The following is a 24,114-nucleotide window of genomic DNA, read 5'->3' as shown; positions in this document are numbered from 1 at the left end:
ATATATGTTTTATTTTTGTTTACTTTTGTATGTATTTTATGTCTGTTATATTTTAATTTATCATTCTTTGTCATGTAGGATAATAGTTCTGGTTTTCTTTTTCCTTGTGTGAATGTATATACAGGACTGTCTCAGAAAATTAGAATATTTTGATAAAGTTCTTTATTTACTGTAATGCAATTAAAAAAACTAAAATGTCATACATTCTGGATGCATTACAAATCAACTGAAATATTGCAAGCCTTTTATTATTTTAATATTGCTGATTATGGCTTACAGTTTAAGATTAAGATTCCCAAAATATTCAAATTTTTTGAGATAGGATATTTGAGTTTTCTTAAGCTGTAAGCCATGATCAGCAATATTAAAATAATAAAAGGCTTGCAATATTTCAGTTGATTTGTAATGAATCCAGAATGTATGACATTTTTGTTTTTGTAATTGCATTACATAAAATCACAATATTCTAATTTTCTGAGACAGTCCTGTATTATATCTGATCTTTAATTTGTTTTTTTTTTTGTGTATTTTTTAATTGCATTGTAATTTTTTATTGACCCCAGGAAGAATAGTCGCTGCTGAGGCCGTGACTAATGGGGATCTACAATAAATAGATAAATCATAACAATTACATTACAGAGACACGATACCGTTTTACACTCAGTGCCTTCACAGAGTTGATGTTGGGCTGGGAGCAGGTTTCAGCACCACGGGCAGCGCCATCATCAGCACCACGGTTTCCATGGTAACCAGCGGCGGGGATGGGAGCGAGGGCTGGAAACACGTCATCACGCCGCCGCCTCGGCCGCGAGGACCGGGACATGACAGATTGGAGGACGTTATTCATGTAGAGAAATGTCGAGTCGCTCATCCCGAAAAGCGATGGATATCAGTTGGGTATTTAAACCTAAAGGTCAGAATGGATTTCAACGTGTTTTATTTTCCTTTGACTCGAAGCCTGACTGGACATCATCACAGGGCCCGTCCGCCCGCCCGCCTCAGCAAACACCGAGGGGATTGTTTGGCCTGCTCTGCCTCCACATCCATCTTTTTCAACTAAGAAGTGTTAGCTGCATTATAGATCAGAAACCTGCCTTCGTGTTTTTGTAAATGAGCAAACACGAGGGCAGCGAGGATGACTATGGTGTTTGTGGCCGCACGGCTTCAGATGATGAATACAAAAAGAGAGGCGTCGCCTATTCTGTTCAAAATGTAATATGTTAGATTCTGTTGATGTAAAACACAGGCTGGGTTAACAGGGATTCTGAATGTTCCCTATGTGGTGATGGGGGAGAGGTTCCCGTTCCCTGGAAGAAGGACAGGATTGCCGCTCCTCGTGTTCACGGCGGACCTTGATTTATTAGCCATACAATTAAGGCACGCGGTGAATGCCAAGAGAGGGATCTGGAGCTGCAGCTGCATCATTCCTGACGATGGACGAGTTAAAACCTCAGAAAGAGATCACAAATAATGATCTAAAACAGAGTACACCCGGCACCGCATTACAGAAACAAAGAGGTTTTTTTCTGCCTTGCATCTGACCATGCGGTGTTTCCCTGCCCTGCACGGACTTATGGAGGACGTGGGAAGGTTGTTGAACCTCTGAGCTATTTATAACACAATATATCTTTTTAATATGGAAGCTATAATAAACATGTTAATATTTGAAGCTTTTACAATTATTGATTAGTCTGTTGACCTTTGTAAATGAACGTGAGGAAATAGGTCAGTGTTGTTAATGTGTCCACTTCAAGCGACAAAAAAAAAGAAGAAAGAAAAAAACGTGTATTTTGCACCTATTGTGGTAATCAGTCCAACGTTTTTCTTTGCAATGCATCAGTTTTCACTGGATAAGGATTAAGACAGTTGGATCGGAGAAAACAAATAACCTAAGATATGCCACATCTTGTCACTTGAAATGGGTAATAGAAAAGGAAAAAGAAATCCCTATTTTAAAAATAGTAGTTAGTGATGAAGAATACAAACATATCTTGTGAAACCAACCCATAAACTGCAACTAATTTCAATTTAGGCGCAAATGAAAATAAATTAAAGAAGTAAATTCTCTCACACAAATGCTGAAAAAAAAATGAAAATATAACTATTAATACTTGTTCACTTCAACAGTGTTAATTCTGCATTTTGTTGAGTAGAAATATTGAAATTGATGTTTAAAAATCAATAATAAAGGAAGAATTTGTTCAAGACAAATCATGAAGTAGACCTGTGTCTTATATGAATTGGAATATAGGTATATACAGTATTGTGACTTTTTTCTGTTGTTCATTTATTTTTCTCTCTCTCTCTGTATGATGTCCTTGAGTGTTTGAAATGGTGCTTACAAATAAAATGCATTATTATCCTGGCACAAGCTTTTTAATGTGGTTAATAATTTGAGAAGACAACTGCACTGATACACGAGCTCGTCTGACAGGACGGGAAGCATCATTCAACAATCAGCCAAAGAGCCAAATCAATAGATACATGAAGATTACAGCTAGCTGATCCTGTTACTACAGTTACATGTTTCATTCAGAGGTTTAGGGTCCATGGGAGTGTGACTAACCTCCCTGAACATGGCCCCAAGCAGAATATTGATGACAAATTGAAGATAGGGATAACAGGAATGGTAACCAAAGATCCTAGAACAACTTCCAAGAGATTTAAGGTTAACTCCAAGGTCAAGGTAGATCAGTGTCAGATCTCACCATCCATGACTATTTGAGCCAAAATGGATGACGGAGGACTCCACTGTTGAAATCAAATCATATAAAAAGTCATACTAGAATTTGTCAAAAAGCATCTTTACCAGCCACAATGCTTCTGGGAGGATGTCCTTTGGACAGACGAGACAAAACTCAAGCTTTTTAGTAGGTCACATCAACTCTATGTTAATAAAAGCCAAAATAAAGTCTTTAAAGAGCAGAAGTAACAAGGAGGAGGCTCGGTTATGTTCTGGAGCTGCTTTGCTGTGCCGGGTACACGGTGTCTTGAATCTGTGCAGGGTACAATGAAATCTCAAGACCATCAAGATATTCTGGGGCAAAATGTGTTGTCTTGTGTCAGACGACCTGGTCTCAGTTGCAGGTCATGGATCCTTCAACAGGATGATGACTCAAAACTCACAATTAAAAACAGTCCAGAATGGCTAAAAACTTAAAATGAGACTATTCTGAAGTGTACCCTGATGTAAATCCTTCTGAAATTAAAGAGCTGAAACATCGATGGGCAAAACACAAAAGCTCCTGTCTACAAAATGATCAAAAAAGTGAAGGGGAGAATCTTCTAATCTCCACTTTGCAACTCAGTACTGTGCCAGTCTGGTTAACACATAGTACCTTGTCCAGAAACAAGGGTATGCATAAAAAGTATTGTTTGAGAAAACAAGTTTTCATCTTGTTTTTCTCAGTTGGGTGCATATTTCAGATAGGTTTCTGCCATCAACATGTAGTCTTTAGAATAAACCCTTCAATCCTGATACAGCTGAAGCAGTTTGCTCATGAGGAGTGGACTAAAATACATCCCTACATGTGCAGTAGACTCACTGACGGCTACAGAAATCACTTCATCGCAGTGATTGCCTCAAAAGATTGTGAAACAAAATATTAATATTAAGTTGAGGGTCCCAGCATGTTTGTCCAGGCCAGTTTCACTATTTTGACAATTCTGTTAAACAATTCAAAAGCAGTGTCGGCTTTTCATTCCAAATTTCACTCCGTTTTTATTATTTTTGTCAGTTTCAATTTATTTCAGAGACCATTATGAGACTTTTTGTGACAACTCTGCAACATCAAACTAAACCCAACCTGCCTTGACAGTAATAACAGAGACACAGGCAACAGATGAGTATATCTTTAATAATGAAATGATCAAATCTAAGAATGTGATAGTGACCTCTGATACAATAGATATTTAATCCAAGGGTGACTTAAAACTTTTTTTTTTTTTTGCATAAATTTTCTATATTCCAATATCATAGAACTCTGATTGCGCCACAGTCGTACTCCCTCTTCTTCCAGTCACTCTTGTATACGCGCACAATACAGCAAGCAGTTGAAAAGAGAAACAAAAAAGGAAGAAAAGAAGTCACAAACATACAGTATACCATATAGCCTAGGCTCTGGGGTTTCATACGCTTGACAATACATCAGTTTAGTATAATGCTACAGTTTTAACATTTTGAGGCAATCTCAGTTAAAAATGTCAGTACATTAAAGCTTACATTTTTTTGAGGATGAAGTGGACTTGTTATAGCTATGAACATGTCAATATTATAATGTTAACAAATAGAAGAAAAAAAAGAAAGTGGAAAAAAAAATATGGCAAGCCTGGCTTAAGTTTGAGAAGCAGCTGTTCCATTGTCTCCGTGTTTGAGACGATGACTGAGATTACAGTAACAACGGGGGAAACAAGGTAAGAACTCAAACTCATTCAGAGTTTATGCAATTTTATCTATTAAATAAGAGAGGAACCATCTTTCCAAGTGTCTGATTTGCAGATGTTCTTTGAATCTTTCTGAAACTTGTGAGGTGCAGCGCTGGAAATAACCAATTATCCTTTACACAGCAGCTGGAAATAAATGGGAGACAAAAAACCCAACATACTTCCACATTATTTTAAATCCATATTACATACAAGCCAGGTCATAAAGTTTTCCAATATATTTTTCAAATATTTATGCTTTTTAGTGCCACAGCCTTGCACAACTAGTGTGTTCACACTGAAACCTTCAATCCCATAAGGTAAAACTCCTCACACATGAAAAAAGGGCTGTTAAAAAGTTTGTTTTTTTTCATCTTCTAATAATTTAAAACACAACTGGCCACGCACAGATACCAGACATTTGTGAGTAAAAGTGTTGTTCACTCATCAAGATTAACCAATACAAGCACTTAACAATCCTTCAACAAACAAACCACAAAGTGAACAGTCACTGAATATCAGCAGCATGTCGTCAAGAAATGTTTCAAACATACAGTATTATTATTTAGGAGACAATTTAAAAAGGTTCCAGGGCAGCAATATATATTTAGAATTTTCTAAGGAGAAAATGATAATACTAAAAAAAAAAAAAAAAAATAAGGGAAAAGAAAAAAGAAAAACAGGAAAAAAGATGTTACTGAAGCAATTCAAATGATGGAACTAGCTTCATCCCTGCACGTTTTTAAAGTCTGGGGAACCCGGAGTAATGCGGCTCAAAAGTTTGATATGGGCCAAAGTAGACAAAATTAAATAGAAAACTTATTAGTTTTTGTTTATTTATTTATTTATTTTTATGTCTTTGTTTCTCTATTTGATTCTAAATTTTAGTACGTCCATCCAAACACAGAGGCCCATTGTTACAGTTCACTTCTGACGATCCTGAAAGAGACGGAGGGTAGAAATATAAACTATTAGACGGCCCACCATAAACTCCCACGGCAACCTGCAAACATTTAGAAATAGACAGAGATACTTCAAAAGTTAGAAGGAATCCTCACAAGTAAACTATTAAGTGATGATTTTTTTTTCTAATGTTAATATTTGACACAATTCCACTGTTTAAATGAATGAATTAACACAAAGCTTCATGAGGGAACACATGACAAACACAACATTTTGTATTCATATCAAGTGAAAAACACTTTTAAACAAAGTATTCTCTTCTAAACCTTTGTGGCCAGCTCAGACAGAGAGAACTGAGGTATCGGACTTTACCTGGTCGATTCGGGATCTATTCGGTAATGGAGCAGGCTCGTAGCTCTGTTGGGGGAAAAAACAAACCCATAAGAAAATGCTCCTAATAACATCTTACAGAAAACTTTTATATCATTTAGAAAGGTGTTAAAAACAAACAAACAAATCCTTCCCTTTATTAGAAACATGCCTTTACTGTTACCTCGGTGCTCTGTTTATCGGTTGCTTTCCATTCAAAAAAAACTATTTGTCCAATTAAATGGCGAGTAAACTATATATAGCGAAGCCCCGGTGAGGCATCGGTGGTGTGTGAATGTTGTATAAATGTCCCGGTGGTGGACGGGGAGACCGGTGGGTGCAGATTAGCTGACAGTAGGAATGGGCGATATTTTACCGTTCATGATAAACCGTCAAAAAAATTCCCCACGGTTAGAATTTGTCATCTCACGGTAAAAAGGTTAAATTCCCGTTGATGACGTTTTTGTGTAACAAACATGGCGGAAGGCGGATCTGAGAGCGAAGGAGCTCGTTGTTAAACTTGGCTCCAGCTCCGTTATCTGGAACTGGTTTGGATTTAAAAAGGAGAGACAAGGAGCAAACATCATCTATTATGTGCAGAGTCTGCAAAAACAGAAGGAGATGGTTGTTACATTTTGATATAATGTTTGACTATTAGGAAAAAAAATTGCAATAGTATCTAATTTGTGGCATGTTCCAACCACAGGTTAATTTGCATATTTTATTTATATTAGAAGAGGTCATCACTGATAGGGTTTTATTTTCAGTGAACTTTTATTCATTTGTCCTGTTTCTTTATTTATCAAGTTGTATTTTTTTCTACTTTGTGATTTTATAAGCTAAGAAAACTTGTTTTGGGGGCTCCAAAGACTGAATGTGGTGATAGATTTATAGTTAAAAAGGTGGAGTTGAATTGGTATTTTTTTTATCGTCATTTTTATCATTATCGGGATAAATGCCAGAAATTATCGTGATACATTTTTTAGTCCACACCGCCCATCCCTAGCTGACAGGTTTCCATCAGGCTGCCCCGGGGCAGACGCAGCTACTCATGTAGTTACTACCACCAATTAGGAATTAGAGATGCACAGATCGATCGGCAACCGATCGGTATCGGCCGATAATGGCCCTATCGGTTTTGATCGGAGTTCTCAAAATAATAGTTCACAGCAGGCCGGTCCGATGACGTTTACAACAACAAACCGCCGCCCGTGTGAGCATTACCACAGGCCTCGCCGGTATGGGAGTTTTACAATGTCTGAATAGGACAATAAATTTGCTGTTTGCAAACTGTGTGCAAAGGAAATACCCTGAGGAGGAATGTTATAAAAGAATTTCAAGACATTTGAAAGTTTCTCAAGTCAAGGACTATATAAAGAACAGGAGCATGCAGCAACGCTGCTAACTCACCTGTAACAGAGACCTAGAAACCACAGCAGCGACAGAAAGAAAAATAAAGAACTACATCGTAAGGTAATGGATTCATAAGCCTTGATCATCATTTCTGTTGTAGAAGACATTGAGTTTAGCAGCGTCGTTAGCTGATCGGATCCGCGGTTCGCGCTGCTGCGTCGTAATTATTTCACTGATGAAATCCCATCACACTTCAACAGTTTAAGATTAAGATTCCCAGAATATTCTAATTTTTTGAGATAGGATATTTGAGTTTTCTTAAGCTATAAGCCATGATCAGCAATATTAAAATAATAAAAGGCTTGCAATATTTCAGTTAATTTGTAATGAATCCAGAATGTATGACATTTTTGTTTTTGTAATTGCATCACAGAAAATCACAATATTCAAATTTTCTGAAATAGTCCTGTATACCAGACAATATACAGTCACATCCAACCACTAACCCTCATGCAGGACGACAATCGTGTCAATCACTAGTGTGAAGAGTTGAGCTTCACTCACAAGAGTTTCCTGGGTTGCGGTGGATGCTATCGCTAAAGCTTTAGCAAAGCTTAATAATTCATAATTATTTTAAGATGTATTCCTTTTTCCTCAGGAAAACTAAGGTTTATAGTTTACAACTTGTAGCAACTCTAAGAGAGTGACATGTCTACTGTTGTCTGTGTTGGTGCACGTGTTGTACATAATTATTACCACAGGAAAGCTTAAGTTAGTAAGCTACATGAGTCTAAATCTTCTCTAAGAGACTCTAGAGGGTGAAATATTGCACATTGCACATCAGCCTGCAATAAAAAAGTGGTCAATTCATGATAATTTCTCATCTCCTAATTTTTATACCCAATAATACAATGTGAGTGTTGTGTACATGAGACAACAATATTGAAGTATTTTTGGATTTCACACTGTGATCAATGATCGGCAATATCGAGATCGGCAGATACTGATTTTGGTGAACAGCCCTCAAAATCCTGATTGGTGCATCTCTAATGTTTGCACATATTTTTTATCCTATCAAAATGGAGATTTTTAGTATTTAAGAGCGACAGCTGCTTATTTGGTTCATTTTAATGAAGCAATGACACAACTACGCAGAATTACATACTCAGTGCCATCTTCCCTAAGTCTGAGGTGTTGAATAAATCTGCCTTCCTCACCTTTCGTCTGTTCAAACACTGACTCATTAGGTTCATACCAGAGGTGGACAGATTCAGTCATTTCTCCAGAATTTTAGAAACTCATATTATTTCTGTAATTTTGAACTGGAAAAGTATTGTTTTGTCCATAAAAGTTCACTTAAAATAGGCGCAACATTGTCAAAAATCCCTTTCTTTGAAATATTTATAATCATTCATATTAGTTTGAGATAATTAGAAATTGTATGTTGCTGTTGTAGTTTTTAAATCCAAATTAAAGGGGGTGTTCAAAAAGATGTTAACTCAGAGACTTTGCTGGTTCAAAAGAGAAGATTTCAGAAAGTTTGCGCCTGCAAAGAAATGGTTACCTTTTTCACCACCTCTTCCTCCTCCTGCTTCTTCTCATAGTGGGAGAAGTCGTCAAAGATGGAGGTGGTGTGTTTGTACTGGGCGATGATCTTGAGCACCTGCTTTGCCTTTTCCAGAGGAACCTCTTGGGTGTCACGTGAGTTGGTGACTGGCTTGTTGTCGTTGTTTTCCAGGCGGATGTGGCGCAGCTGGCTATTAGGCACATCCTTAACAAACAACCAGTTCACATCAAACTTGCCCTTCCACTTGTCCTGCGCCCAGACGCCCGCGCTGGTGTTGTAGTCCACAGGAGAGCGCATCTCTGCCACGCCACAGAAGTGGCCGCTGCCGTTGACGCTGAACAACAAGTAGACGGGACCCTTAGAGTTCATGGCTCTGAAGGCCGAGTCCAGGCGCTTGTTGCCGTGCTCCGTGCTGCACCAGATGGAGTATTTGATGGAGCGGTGGATATCGTCCTCAGAGTAGCTCTTGATGATGAACACGCGGCCGTTTTTCAGGTTCCAGTCAAACTCCTTGGGGTTGTAGCTGTGGGCCGCTCGCAGCTTCTCCAGCACGGGGTGGGACTCGGACCCCAGCTCTGAAGGCACGCCGCCCCCCATGGCCCCGCCGTTGCCCACGCTGCCGCCGTTGGAGGAGCCGCTGCTGTCCAAGCTTCCGCCGCCGTAGCACAGGCTGCGGTTGCGTGGCGCTATCCATCTGGTCTGGGGGGCTAGAACAGAGTTATGGTTCTGGTAAGACTGCAGCGGTGGGGGGGGACCCTGCATGGTCATCTGTTGCACGAGGGACTGGGCCGACTGCAGGGACTGCTGCAGGGGAGGGATGAGACTGTGGGTGTGGGAGTGGAGCTGGGCTGGGTGCTGCTGATGGTGGGACAAGGGAGGGCCCATCTTGGCGGCTGTCCCTTTATTATCCCAGGTATCAATGTCCATGTTGTGTTTCATCTGAGGAGGAGGCATAGCTCCTCCAGGTATCAGTGTGCCAGGCTTATTCTTGTTCTTTTGCTGCTGCAGCTTGGCAGGTTTACTTGCGATAGCAGCCCACGATGTAGGTTTTTGAGGAGGCATTCCGACCGGTGTGCCACCGTTGCCTGTGGCAACAGCTGCAGCTACGCTGCCACCGCCACCTATGACAGAGCCCCCGCTCTTCACTCCTGAGCCACTCCCCGTCACGTCTCCACCTAACTTGAGGCCTAGCATGCCCTGCTCTAGGCTGTTCATGCCTGGGGCCTTACTGAGGGTGTCGCTATGGAAACCTGTCTGGCCATCGGGGACTAATGTACCTCCTAGAGAGCTGGGTGGGTAGCTGTAGCTGTTCCCGTACGCTGAGCTCTGAGTCTGCTGGCCCTGAGAGCCGCTGGTGCCCCAGGCCGAGAAGGCCGGGTTCTCCGGGAAGAAGTTGAACCTGTGGGGGTAGATGCTGCTGCTGAGCCCCCCCGGCTGTCCAAACACGGTGTCGGGCATGAAGTGATGGTCTCCGTTACTGAGCGGGGCATAAGGAGTCAGGTAGGGGATGGGTGGGTCACCTCCTGTAGACCAAGGAGCCTCATTTAGAGGGTAAGGGAATCCAATAGAGGGTGCATAGTAGCTGGAGAGGTACGGGTCTGTCATGGATTGATAGCTGTTATTCTACAAACAGAGAGAGATTATGTCAATTTCAGAACAAAAAATCCACTTGATTAATAGCAAAAGACTGGTTTTGATGTAAAAACAACAACAAAAAAACAATCAAGTGCTTCCTGTTTTCCTACCTGACTTGACTGGCTGGTGAGATAAGGCTCAAAGTCGTTATCGTGCACCGTATCCTTCTGGTGGAGGGAACCATTCTGCACTGAAACGGGAAAGGCTGCAATAAAAACAAACAGCTTTGACATCTGGACTTTGGGACTAACACAAACTTCCACAAAGCAACCAAAGCTCAGTTGTTTATGAAGCCTAAACTACCCATCGTGGTACATGCGGCTGAATCTACACCTAATTATGATGAGCTCTCCCGTTTCACAATACAGGTAACAGTGATGCAAACTGAACACTGGGATTACTGGCTGCAGAACTCCAGCCACTAAAAGCAAGTAAACTCTTGGTTTATTTGCTCTGTGCTTGATTTATTTCCTTCTACCAATAATGTGTTGTGTGCTGTTTTTTCAGATCCAGTTCTATGCATTTTCACAACCTTAAAAATGTGTTTTGACAAGGAACAGTAGGCTGAGAACATCATCAAATCTTGGCTGAATCAGTCCTAAAACACTTATATTATGGGCTTGGGGTATGATTATGTGGCCAAAAATACACAAGGTTCAAATTAAAAGGAAAAAAGAAAGTGTGGTGTAAAGTCCATCTCTTTAATTTGAGAACAATTAAAAGCCGGTATTCAGCATGGACATGAATCATTTATTCTGCCACTTAATGCTTTAATATAACCGGCTGGCATCTCTGAATGCTGCGGTGTGTTCATTCAGTCATAACGTCACCATGTGATGTTCATAAACCCTGGTCAACATGGGGTACAAACAATCCTTAACTCAATGTTTATATTCATAAATCAAGCAGTTACAAACAAAACATAATAGTGTTGAAACAGTGATGCGGCAATGTGACTGTGGTGGATCTGTGGCCTGTGGAGGCTCTAAAACTTAAATAACTCAGAATCAGTACAAACGAATTGTTAAAGTTTGTTAAAAAAAAACAGGTTTGTGTAACATTTGAAGGGGTTTAACAACTCAGTTCCCATGAGGATATTATCACAGTCTGTCCAGGGCCAAAGACAAGCCACTGATTGTTTTACATCTTACTTGAGATTAGAGACAGACTGCCTAAATTCCAGCAGAACCCACCCTTGGGATCAGTTAAATTTATGTATATACATACACACATACATACATATATATGATCTTTTCATTAAATATTACATTTGGGAGTTGGCATTTAAAAATACAAAATTTTATTTTTCCGTTTTTACCAAGTTATTTGCCCCAACACTCATGTACATGTAGTGCAAACAGCGATAAAGATGATATCGATAAAACTATATCAAGATGAAGATTTGCTATCAAAAAGGTTTGTTTTTCAGAATTAAAAACAACTGAATGAACCATTAATTCCTGGCATAAGATCGTGGATACAGTAAGTCTCTTACCTTTGCTTGCATCTTGTCCTTTCGATGTCTTCAGTCATGTTAGAGAGACAAAACAGAGATTGTATTCACAGCATCACAAATACTTAGAATCAGACTTGAGCCATGCGACGCTGAGAGCCTGAGAGCCTGAGAGCCTTGTGAGGGAATAACCCACACCAGAGTCCGGTACCACTGGTCACCACTCAGCCAGGACTGACGCCTGACGGCCACCTTTCCTCTCACTAACTATACTTCCTCAGATCAGAGGGACGCACTCACGCAGCCGTCTAACCTCCTACACACACACACACACACACACTCACACACACACACACACACACACACACACACACACACACACACACACACACACACACAGTATACACACGCACACACCTATATATAAATATACACACACACACACCTATATACACATATATATATATATATATATATATATATATATATATATATATATATATATATACACACATACATACATACACACATACATACACACACCTATATATACTTATACACACACACACACACACCTATATATACATATAGGTGTGTGTGTATGTGTGTGTGTGTATATATATACATACACACACATATATATACACACACACACACACACACACCTATACACACACACACACACACACACACACACACACACACACACACACACACACACCTATATACACACACACACACACACACACACACACACACACACACACACACACACACACACACACACACACACACACACACACACACACACACACACCTCCACCCCCCCCAGTGTCCCCCCCACCCCCTCACCCCTCTCCCCCCTTGTCCCCCCCCGTCCCCCCTCACCTGCGGGTCGATACTAGCGGCGGACATCCTCCCTGCTGGTCTGGAGCTGCAGCCCCGCAGAGACGTCGCTGTGTCGGGACTAACTCCGCTACCAGGCGGCCGAGCTCCGCTCTGCTCTCTCTCAGCCGCTGGCCGGGGTCTCCGCTCGCTCTGCTCGTCGTGGCCCGGCTGGCGCTGCGCGGAGTCCCGTCCGCATGAATCCCGGGGGGCTGTAATCCGCTCCGACCCCCTCGCTGCGAGACTAGTACCCCAACAGTGTCGGCGGCCCTGCTGCTCACCCGGACGGAGGCTTCATCCGGGCTCTGCGGGCCGGAAGTGACGACGCTGACGTCGACGGTGTCTCCATGGCGACGGAGACCCAGCAGCAGCAACAGCTCTCTACGCTCTTTACTGTCTGTCACGTTGTATGTACAGAACTACTTACATCCAGTACTCGAGTTGTAAAAACCAATCAGGGGGGGGTGGTGGATTTTATCATATGGGGACAGATAATTTGTGCTGATTACAAATAATATAATATATGACAAATAATAGCAGTGACCAAAACACCTGCAGAAATACTGCAGGAATGACATAGCAGCAGTTAAATGCAGCCTTCTGTAAGCTTTAAATATCCACTGGGCTTACATCAAATACATCAAAACACAACAATAAAAAACACTTTTCTGAACTTATCAATATGACTCTGTCCTTCACAGGATAAGTAAAATGGATCACTACAAAAACTCAAAATCTTAACAAGAATATTTGTCTTATTTCTAGTTAAAATGTCTCATTTTAGTAAAAAAAATCTCATTACACTTAAAACAAGACTCATCACTGGAAAAAACAACAATTTTCACCTGTTTCAAGTAGATTTTCACTTGAAATAAGTAGAAAGATCTGCCCCCACTGGCAGATTTTCCTACTTATTTCAAGTGAAAATGTATGAAACAGGTGAAAAGGGTCAAATAAGTTATTTTTCTGGTGTTATTTTTCTGGTGATGACTCTAAATGTTGAAATAGCAGTAATACCACATTGATGAAATGACATAAGGGATGGAAAGGGGGGATGGCAGTTTTACAGGGGGGATGATTTGGACCGTTTTTATTTCAGGGGGGGATGCCATCCCCCCTCATCCCCCCTCAACTCCAGTACTGCTTACATCTAAATATAACATTTATGACTGTGGAAATATGATATTTAACAATTTTAAAAACTTAATATCAATTATTAATTTAAAAAATATCCTGCACCACTGTTAAACATATACAACTCTGATGCATAATGCAGTATTATCCTTCACCCACACCCTCTTCTGTAACACACTATAAATAGTATTTTTGTTCATGTTGAATCAGAGTTAAAAAAAGAGAGAAAAAATATAGAAAAAGCTGTGTAAGAAGCATATACAGAGCCTACATTTCAAAATTATCATCACCATCAATAACCATCATCATTATTATCAAATTGAAGTACAAGTTTCAAACACAGTGCTTGAGTATAACTATACACCACCACTGAAACACAAACTGTATATAAATAAATGAATCTCAGGGGAAAAAAAACATTCAAGAACATATCACAGATGTTTATTCCAACTAATATTATCACACATTATACAAGTCAGCTCATCAATGTCTCCAACTAAAATGAAACAGTAATATTCTAATTATTCTTTACATTATGTAAAATATTAGTTTGGTATAGCTACTTTATCACAACTGTTACACCATACTTCTCTATCAGATAGATGAAATTCATAAACAATCTCTCTTACACACGCACGCACACACGCACGCACGCACGCACACACACACACACACACACACACACACACACACACACACACACACACACACGACAAAACTACAAAAAATAGGCCTTACATCTAGACACAGTGTGTAGTTGGCAAATACTGTTCTGGGTTCAGCATTTTTATGATGTTCTACAACCACGCCCAAGATAATATGATAAAAGAGTCTGTTTCTTTGTTGGTTTCTTTGGAGTTTTTGTTGTTGTTTGTTTTCTTTGGGGGGGAAGGTCAGTCCAGGTCCTTCCAGCATCTCTCCGACACCTTCTTCCTGTGGTCATTTATAGTCTAAACAAAAACAGAGAATGCATGTATAAGAGATGGCAGACCACTTACAGATAAAACAGATGGCAACATATGGAAATAGCCTTGGTGCCATACATCCAACATGATTACACTACCAGAGCAGCTAAAGGGTTTGGATGAATGATGAAATTCACAGATAAAAGAAAATAAGATTAATGAGGAAAGAAAAAAATAACCAAATGAATAATAAAACAAGTCAGCCTTGGTATGTATTTAAAAAAAACAACAACACAGAGGACATGCAAAAACATCCTAACATGTCATCAATTAATAATGATTTATTAAAAGTAAAAATTATAAAAATATATATATATATTTCTGTCTAATTAACGATGACTGTATTAATTGGGAAAATACTCACAAGTCTCTTCTTCGTCTGAAAATAAGCTGGTGACATAGACGGCATAAACAAATCCCAGGAGCTGTCGCAATTACAACAAAAACAAACAAACAAAAAAAGAATCACATTGAATGTGTTTTAATAATCATTTTGAAAGCAAATACAGTTTCCTTGATTGTGAAAGATGTCATGTTGCACACACTGCGGGCTTCAATAGGAACACTTGATTCAATTTAATCCAATTCAGTAGCCTCAGTAGTTGCTTTAAATAGTTGTTACATATGGTTTGAGCAAATTATGGATTCTACATATAATTTTAAGTTTAGTACTTTTGATTGATTTTAGTTTTGTTATAAAACATTTTTCTGCCAGCATGTCTGCTGCATGCTGTGCTCAGGCTACTTAACCTTTGAAAAAATAAAAAAGTTATACACGGAAAGCTCTGACTAAATAATGACTTAGAGAGCCAAAATCCTCGTGCTCTTTAGTGAGATGAAACCGACCGACTGCAAGTGTCTGATTTATACGTATAATGCAGCAATTGAAAGTGAGAAGAAGTAACTAGAGTGGCAAAACTAGTTACAATGCAGTACCTTCCTGAGGACAATTAACCACGTAATCTGAAAAGGTAGCAAGTGAACCACTGTCCTTGTGCTTGAAAGTTATTCTTGAATGTGTATGTCTTATTTTAATATGCAATTTCTGTTGCTAAGCAACAGGCTATTCCTGTTTAAATGTAATGCGCACTACTGAAGTAAGGTTTAATAGTAAATAAATATACTATGCGTTTCCATATAATTTTAAAAGAGTTAAATAATGTGTGAATAATGAATAATGGAGCTGTGCAAAAGTAAAGACTCACAGAAAGGAGGAGCTGGACACTGCAGTGCAGCACTTCTATGTGCTGGTACTGGAGCCAGCAGCTCAGCACCGTGGTCAGCTCAGGGTTCTCCTGGCTCTGCCATCCAGCAGAGGGAAGACTGTGGCTCTCACATCCCGGCCCGTTGTCCTTCCACCAGGAGCGATGCGACGACACCCCCAAGGAGAGGATATCACTATCCTGCAGAGACAACACAGCCCAGAGGCCTGAAGGAAACCTCTCCATGTCTTACATGAATATCTAGTTCAAACGACCAATTGAAGAGTTGAGCAAAACCAGAGAAATTAAAAGAAAGAAATAACTAAAACTTTGTATTATTAAAACCAGGTGCAAAGTTCAGTTCAGTGATTGTTGTGGAGTCTTCCTGAGCTATTCTTTAGCAAACAGCACAAGGTAAAGGTGGAAACGCAGGCTAGTACTTACACAGTAGCTTTAAAGGTATTGTGACATCATTTTTAACATGCTTTTAACACTATTAAAAGTCTTGGCCAACATCCCTCAAATGTGTCTAAAAGAGTGTAACAAGAAAAACTTCACTCTAGTACTCCATTCCTGGCTTTTTATTACAGTGTTTTTTTGCTCCGTGAAAAACGCTTCCTTTTCCCCCTTTCCTGTCAATCATTGCGCCGCTCCTCCTCCAAACCTCCTCCTCCTCCAGCCATACGCTCACAGCGGCGTCGGAGAGTTAAGCCGGGAGCGACAGGCGAAGCATGCACGGAAAAGCAGCAGGGCGAACCACAGCAAACAATCATAAAAATAAAGGCATGCAAGCAGCACTGTCCCCTTATCTTAAGTCCAGTCAGTGGCCGCGGGTCTTCTTAGCAGTTTTCCTCCGGTGATTAGAACAAAAGAGGCTCTAAACAGCTCCATGTTAAGCCTCATTTATGGTTCCGCGTTAAATCGACGCAGAGCCTACGCCGTAGGGTTCAGCGTACGGTGCGCGTCGCCGCGTCACCCTACGCCGTAGGCTCTGCATCGGTGTAACGCGGAACCATAAATCAGCCTTTATGGTGCTCTGGAGCGGAGGCAGGGAGCTGGGTGGAGGGGGCGGTGATTTAGCGGGCCTTGACGTCACGGCCCGCCACCAAACCAGATGAGCCGTTTTTGCACAGTTATGCGGAAAATCCCAGAAAGCACACAATACACTGAATGTTAAAAGTTCGTTGTTTTTTGGGTGTAATTGATGTCAAGACACCCAACAAAACACAAAAAATCAAGAAAAATGTGTTTTTCATGTCACAATACCTTTAAAGCAGCACAATGTAACTTTCAGCTTTTGTTGAGTTTGGCGGCTCCTTTGGACAAAAGTGGTAGTGCTTTACCAGTAGTGTGGAAGGGTTCCTACCATCCACCTCCAAGTTACATAGTGCCAGACAGTGAAGGCGATACAGACCCCTCAGACCATGACAGAGGTTCATTAAACCTGTTATAAGTTGATGTTCCATCACAGTGACTCTGGAAATATGATATTAAGGTGGAAAAGTTACATTGTGCTGCTTTGAGGTAAACTGGGAAGCTTTAAGACGAATTTAAAAGCTTTATCCGAGCAGGAACTTGTAGCTTGAAGATGTTTAGTGTAAGATAAAATCCATAGAAAATATCAGATGTCAATCAGATGTCATCAGACTGCAGTTGCAGCAGCCTGCATAATTTAAATTACCACACAATGTGGCAATGTGATGGCAGATAAGCAAACATTTAACCTTTAGTTTTCCTTTTTCTTCTTAATAGATAGCATGAAAATAACAGTTGCATGTGAAGATGGCTGGAGGTTAAATGAACCTGGTGGCTTGGAGTAGAAGCTGAGTGACTCCATCTTTATTCACCCACAATAGAAAACCAGTCGAGTACATTTACAGTCTCGTCTTCCATTTGGCACGAGACCTTAACAGCCCCCACCACCTGATGTAAACTGACAGGCTCTTCCAGCGCAGACGTAAGTTACAATGCTTCAAACGGCTAAAGGCAACTGGGAAGAGAGCAACTTTAAAGGCATTGTATTGTGTGTGTGACGCTGACAGAGCTCTGTATTTAAGGGCTGTGGATGTGGGGGTCTCTAATTACGCGACACTTACGTGACCGCAGGTCTTACCTTTGAAAGTCCTCCCAAATCCAGGTAGAGACAGCTCACAAAGACATTCCAGCCAAGCCACAACAACATCCACAGCAGGTACTGAGAAAACAAAAACACGGCACTGTTGTGGGAATCAAAGGAGTCCAACGCGTCCTCACTCCACAAAGGCTCACACACAAGCTCTCGTACCAGAAACTACCTTTACTACACATACATTACTCAAAATGTTATAATAGCACAAGTAGATGTGAATAATAGCATCTGGAAAGGAATGTTTCTTTTCATCTTTTAATTATCTAAGCCTTCACACTACTTTCATAGACGTTAACGCAGTGACCTAACTTCATAATAAATAAGATTTTAGGGAAAAAAACAAACCTGCATTTATTTGCCATAAAATGTAACCAGATCTTCATCTAAGTCCAAGAAATAGATAAATACGACGAGCTAAAGCTGATAACACACAAACAATGAAAAGGCATCATTTCTTTATGAGTACCGTATTTTCCGCACTATAAGGCGCACCTAAAAGCCTTTAATTTTCTCAAAAACCGGCAGTGCGCCTTATAATGCAGTGCGCCTTATATATGATCATTACGGTAATGTCTGTTACTGTAGTCAGGGGGATTGTGGGTAATGTAGTTGGTGTCGCCAAAGTAACGGCGCTAAAAACATCAGGAATCATCACAGACGTTCAAGACAACAGCAGCGAGGCTGACTCACATAATAGCGACTTTGACGAGACGGAGCGAAGCTGGTTTTTATTTTGTTAATAAAGTTTGACATACGGTACTTTTCTTCTTTTTTTTTTTTTTGCATTTGCTGTAGGATTTTGTAACATTTCCTGTAGCGCAGCTCCATCAGGTAGATATGTAACTCAACCCCAGCCACTATAGTACGGTATTTTACCATATATTTAGTGCGCCTTATATATGGAAAAGTTTTAAAATACATCATTCATTGAAGGTGCGCCTTATAGTGCAGTGCACCTTATAGTGTGGAAAATACGGTACACACATTACACATTGACGGTGCTGTAGGAAAAGGTAAGTGAATCCTTGGCATTAACAGCCTTCCATTGGCCACAATAACGTGAAGGAAGTGCTTTTGGAAAATGGATCAGACCTGCTCAGCATTCAGGACGGGCTTTTGATCGTTGCTCGTCACAGAACTTTAGCTCAGACACTTTATATGATGTCGGTGTGAAACACTCTTGAGGTCATTCCAGGGCGTCCTGGTTGAGATCTGACCTCTATGGGACGCTCCATGAGGCCCATTGTTTTTCTGAAGCTATTCTGTGGTTTACGTCTACACTCACGGTCATTGTCCAACTGCAAACAACTTCTGTCAAGCTGCAGCGGGAGAAGCATCAGGATCAGGATACTTTGGTAAACTTGGGAATTCATTTCTTCCTGATGCCAAGAGATGATGGCAAGTGGTTCAGGCTGGCAAGTGTTCTCAGTTTAGTGTTGCAAAGTGGCAAGGTGCTCTTCAGGCTGGCAGCTTGTTTTCTTTTTCTTTTTTCTCTCCTCTGGAGATTCGCTGAGGTGATCAGCCAAGGACATGCAGACTTAAATATGTTGGCCAAGAGAGGTTATCTGTGGGTTCTGTACAGTACCTCACTCAGGATTCTTCCCTGTGTCGTTGGAGACAATCTGGCACGAGCCCGTGTCAATTCAAAGAAAAGTGGCCTTAATAGTTGTCTCCATTAATCAGTTTCTCTAACTGTGGACTTGTTTAAACACTTTGAGATCACTTTGAATCCCTTTTCAAAGTGGTGCATCATATCTGCAGATATTTCTCATGAGCAACAAACTTTAAATGTTTATATATGTCTTTTATAAAAGTAGCTCTAAACTCCAACTCTGAAGCTGTTTCATTAATTGGACTCCAGTTTTGCAGACTATGGACTCCAGTCAACTTCAGATAAAGTGTATGTTTGGTTTAAGGGTTCACTTACTTTTCCACCACCACTGTGAATGTTTGATGGTAGTGTTTCATAAAGACTACTACTACTGTCATTTAGCAGACGCTTTTATCCAAAGCGACTTACATCTCAGGGAACAAACACACCATTTTGCCCAGGGAGCAATTAGGGTTAAGGGTCTTGCTCAACTACCACTCCCCACAAGACGTTTTAATTGTCTGTCTGTTATCAACTTAAGCTCAGGCCACTTTATTGTAAACCCCCCCCCCCCCCCCCAAAACAACCATTTAAACCCAAGGGGTTCACATATTTCTTCTTGTCACTGTACATTTGAACCATATACAACTTGGTAAGAGTGCCACCACAGATTTCCAAACAATTCCATCAAGTCCAAGACTGTTCAGGCCTACGTGGTGCAGCTCTGTGTCTTTACCATAATGACGTAACGGGATCTGTACTGGACGGCACCAAAGAGGCCCAGGATGACCATGATGATGTGAAAGAAGTTGACCGTGATGGGAGCCCACTGGTAGCTCAAGAAGTCAAACACCTGCCTCTCCGCCGCAGTCATCTGGAGCAGCAACAGCAGCAGGGGCAAAGATCAGAAATCAAGGCAAGGCAGGTTTATTTGTATAGCACAGGGGTCGGCAACCCACGGCTCTAGAGCCGCATGCGGCTCTTTAGCGCCGCCCTAGTGGCTCCTACAGCTTTTTCAAAAATGTTTGACCTTTTTTTTGCTTTTTTTCTTCTTTTTTTCTTCTTTTTTAACTTTTTTTTCTCTTTTTTTCTCTTTTTTTTCCTTTTTTTCTATTTTTCTTCTTTTATTCCTTTCTTTTTTTCTTCTTTTTTTCTTTTTTCTTCTTTTTTTCTCTTTTTTCTTCCCTTTTCCTTTCCTTTTTAATCTCGACATTTCGACTTTTTTCATGAAATTTTGACTATTTACTCGACATTTTGACTTTTTTCTCGAAATTGTACTCCAACATTAATCTCGACATTTCGACTTTTTTTCCTCGAAATTTCGACTTTTTTCTCGACATTTTGATTTTTTTCTCAACATTACAACTTTTTTCTCGAAGTGCATAATGAAAAAAAAATCTTCCCCCAGTTATAACTAATATAGATACATGAAGCATGTGTTACCTTCATTCTAAGGCTTATACAAGACTTTTTTGCGGCTCCAGACATATTGGTTTTTTGTGTTTTTGGTCCAATATGGCTCTAAAACATTTTGGCTTGCCGACCCCTGGTATAGCACAATTCAACACAAGGTAATTCAAAGAGCGTTACATCAACATTAGAAGCGGCAAAACACAATTAAACACTAAGCAACAAATAAAATGAAATAAAATGATAAGAAAAGAGGTAAAATAATAAAAAGCAAAAGTAGTTAAAAAGTAAGGGCAGTAGAGTACAGCAGGTACATCTCATTCTTACAATGGCAAGAATTACGTTTCTGTATGGTCAAAACGTACAAAGACCGGGTCAAATACAGTATTACAAAAGTAATCTGTAGCAATTTGTACGGTGAATTAAACCAATTTGTCAATTCTGTGGCACAATGCCTGTTTCCAGGTCTTATTTCACACAACTGAGGAGAAATCACAACAAAAATGTAACATAGACTGAACAACTCTGTGGCAGCTGTTGTTTTGGCTTCGTTCACCATCACCTTCACTTTTTTTTTTTTTTTTTTTTTTAAATCTTACAGGTTGTCAAGGCAACTGAGCAACAGGAGACAAAGCGTACTTGGGTTAGTGTTATGTCCACTGGGAGTCTGTCATGAGGGGGGCAGGGTGAGAAACAGAGAGGAGAGGACAAAGTGTGTGCTGCCCTGCTTTGTTGATGGCGGTGGGCGGCCCCTGCTTCCATTAGCACGTCTAACTACAACAAGGCTTTAAATGTACACCCATCTATTATTTATACCCATTTAGTCCTATTCAGTCTCCCGGAGCCTATCCCTGCTCAAGACAGGTGTAAGACAGGGGTACACCCCGGACAGGGCACCGCTCCATCGGGTTTAAACATATTTTGTTAAAATCATTTGTTTTAGCTCAGGTAGTTATTGACTAACCAGCTAATTAGTCTCTCCAAATAATTTCACAAAGTGGTGAAAAAGACACATCTATGTCTCTCAAAGAATGTGCCTTGCATTTATATTGCTGAATCAAAGTCAAAAATCCAAAGAAGTTAATTTCACTGCAACTGAAGATAATGAAAACCATGAATTAATTACATTTAGGGAGAAGTTGCTTTTTTTGTCATTCCTCCTCAAATTTTCTCTTAAACTATCAACCACTCACTGTAACTGCAGATAGTTTGAGTTGATAAATAAATATAATTTGCCTTATAGTGCTTTGATTCTTTGATACTCATTAACCCAAAAACTATGGGATGTAACCGCAAGAGTTGACACGGTCAGAGAATTCTAACAAGTTAAACTCTTTATCAATACTTGTTGGAAGAAAAAAAAAACAGCAATTTTATTTCCTGAATTTAGAGAGTAAATCAAAGTGATATTTCAGTCTATGTATTAGAGTAACTTGCTGCGTGAGAATATTGGTTAATGTTGCATCTTGAAGGAAAGCATCTCACCAACTGTAGACAACACAGCAGGATCAGCGTGCAGCGTCCCGTGCAGCATCCCATCTTACACTCCTCTGCGTGGGCTCAAGAAGACAACAAAAGAAAATGTCAACATTTGCTGAAATCCAAGGTCTGAACCTGTGCAGCCTCGCATCCATCAGCAGATGTGTGAGGACACACGCACGTACACAACGCACTCAGCAGGGAAACATGCAGGGACGCCGGGAGGAGGGGGAAGGGAGGGGAGGAGTATGAGGGCTGATCCGTGACACCAGGGGATGAGAGGGAAACCCAGGAGCACCTCCTCCTTTCCTTGGTGCTGGGAACGGACACTTCACTGTCAAAATCTAAAGGGACATCCACATTTTACATCACTTATTAAAAGAAGCTATAATTATCTGACATTTTCAGATCTATCGCTTCCATCAATGGTTGCTGACTAATGGAAACAGTGGCGCTTTTCCACTAGTACCTACTCAGCCCGACTCGACTCGCCTCGCCCCGGTTTTGCGCTTCTCCACTAGAGGTGGAGGCGGGTGGACGCGTGCCGAGTAGATACTTTTTCTGTAACTATTCTACCGAGGTTCTAAGAGGCTGAGTCGGCTGTATCTGACATCATCACACTACAGGCCACCGATTGGTCGGTGTCAGTGGTTGACATTTCCCCCAGTTTGTTTCTGTTTTGCCCCACCTGTGTCCCATCTGCCCTGATTGTCTGCACCTGTGTCTCGTTATCCCCTGTGTATATCTGGTCTTGTCATTCCCTTGCTCCTTGTGGTTCCGTACTGTGTTTCCCTCCATGTGTCCCGTTTTTGCTCCAGTTTTTGATCCCCGTTTCCGTGTGTTTTTGATCCTGCTAAGCGGCGCTTTGGTTTTTTGTAAATAAACCCTTTTTGTTGCGAACTCCTGCCTCGCTCTCCTGCATCTGGGTCACCCCCACACCCGTGACAGTCGGGGGGTTGGAGTCAGACGTCTGAGTCAGGAGGAGGAAATCAGTGAAAGAGCGACTCGTGACTTCTTCATTTTATTCGACAGGCAATGGCAGCACAAAAGTCTATTTCATGATTCAACTCTGAGGTGCAGATGTTCATAAACCTGGTGTCTGAGGAGAGAATTAAAAAGCGATCTAGACGGCGATAAGGAACGACCAGATCCACCAGAAGCTCTATCACTTCATAGCTGCTCACGGCTCCAGTTGACTTTTCAGCAGCGCAGAGACAAACAAACAAAAAAAAAAGCGTTGCGGCTCGAAGCTTCTCTCACTCTCATTTTTTAACTTGATATCAAACACAAGTCACAGACCCAGCAGCACATCTATCATCTCCTCCAGGTTCTACATCTTTAGTGTTGTTGTCTTCTCCATTTAGATCAAACAATCAAATACGTCACAGCAGCTTCTCCAACCTTCTACTTCTGATCTGGGTGTCTAAAAAAAAACAAGGGCGAGGCGAGTGGAGGCGAGTGGAGGCGAGTGGAGGCGTGGCGAGTCGAGTCGGGTTGGTACTAGTGTAAAAGTGCCAAAAGTGTCCCTGGGAAGGACACTGAACCACCGATGGTGCTGGTTCCGAGCAGGTAAACAGGGAGGTAACAGCCCTGCCAAATAAAGGTGGAGAACAAAATT

General features: G+C 40.8%; 2 protein-coding genes across 3 annotated transcripts; both read right to left on the bottom strand.

Moving 5' to 3' along the window:
• Nucleotides 1-3,837: 3,837 nt before the first annotated feature.
• On the bottom strand, nt 3,838-12,890 carry ythdf1 (YTH N6-methyladenosine RNA binding protein F1). Of its 2 annotated transcripts, none has more exons than XM_061735264.1 (6): nt 12,591-12,890; nt 11,745-11,772; nt 10,360-10,454; nt 8,612-10,237; nt 5,698-5,742; nt 3,838-5,425 (listed from the first exon to the last, which is right to left on the bottom strand). In XM_061735264.1, exons 1-6 carry the CDS (start codon nt 12,615-12,617, stop codon nt 5,300-5,302), a joined length of 1,947 nt encoding a protein of 648 aa, XP_061591248.1. In that variant the 5' UTR covers nt 12,618-12,890; the 3' UTR covers nt 3,838-5,299. The 2 variants fall into 2 exon arrangements, with proteins under 2 accessions (XP_061591248.1, XP_061591249.1); XM_061735265.1 differs by having other exon boundaries at nt 3,838-5,361.
• Nucleotides 12,891-14,206: 1,316 nt separating this feature from the next.
• On the bottom strand, nt 14,207-22,613 carry nkain5 (sodium/potassium transporting ATPase interacting 5). Its single transcript, XM_061734711.1, has 6 exons — nt 22,503-22,613; nt 20,344-20,481; nt 18,002-18,082; nt 15,892-16,089; nt 15,051-15,111; nt 14,207-14,671 (listed from the first exon to the last, which is right to left on the bottom strand). The coding sequence occupies exons 1-6, from the start codon at nt 22,554-22,556 to the stop codon at nt 14,661-14,663; spliced, it is 543 nt and encodes a 180-aa protein (XP_061590695.1). The 5' UTR covers nt 22,557-22,613; the 3' UTR covers nt 14,207-14,660.
• Between the last annotated feature and the right edge of the window lie 1,501 nt (nt 22,614-24,114).

Source organism: Cololabis saira, chromosome 12 (genome assembly GCF_033807715.1).
Source record: "Cololabis saira isolate AMF1-May2022 chromosome 12, fColSai1.1, whole genome shotgun sequence".
In the NCBI taxonomy this organism is placed as follows: domain Eukaryota; kingdom Metazoa; phylum Chordata; class Actinopteri; order Beloniformes; family Belonidae; genus Cololabis; species Cololabis saira.
The sequence above is the reverse complement of the archived record's forward strand: the minus strand, read 5'-3'. Positions and strand labels throughout refer to the sequence as shown.

What these genes read in the sequence shown, in the direction of transcription:
- ythdf1 (XM_061735264.1), bottom strand. Translation starts at nt 12,617, where the DNA reads ATGTCCGCCGCTAGTATCGACCCGCAG. An exon ending in CCGCTAGTATCGACCCGCAG is followed by an intron (nt 11,773 to 12,590) that starts GTGAGGGGGGAC and finishes ACATGACTGAAG; the next exon opens with ACATCGAAAGGACAAGATGC. An exon ending in AGGACAAGATGCAAGCAAAG is followed by an intron (nt 10,455 to 11,744) that starts GTAAGAGACTTA and finishes TTTTTATTGCAG; the next exon opens with CCTTTCCCGTTTCAGTGCAG.
- nkain5 (XM_061734711.1), bottom strand. Translation starts at nt 22,556, where the DNA reads ATGGGATGCTGCACGGGACGCTGCACGCTGATCCTGCTGTGTTGTCTA. An exon ending in TGCTGTGTTGTCTACAGTTG is followed by an intron (nt 20,482 to 22,502) that starts GTGAGATGCTTT and finishes TTGCTGCTCCAG; the next exon opens with ATGACTGCGGCGGAGAGGCA. An exon ending in ATTTGGGAGGACTTTCAAAG is followed by an intron (nt 16,090 to 18,001) that starts GTAAGACCTGCG and finishes TTGTCTCTGCAG; the next exon opens with GATAGTGATATCCTCTCCTT.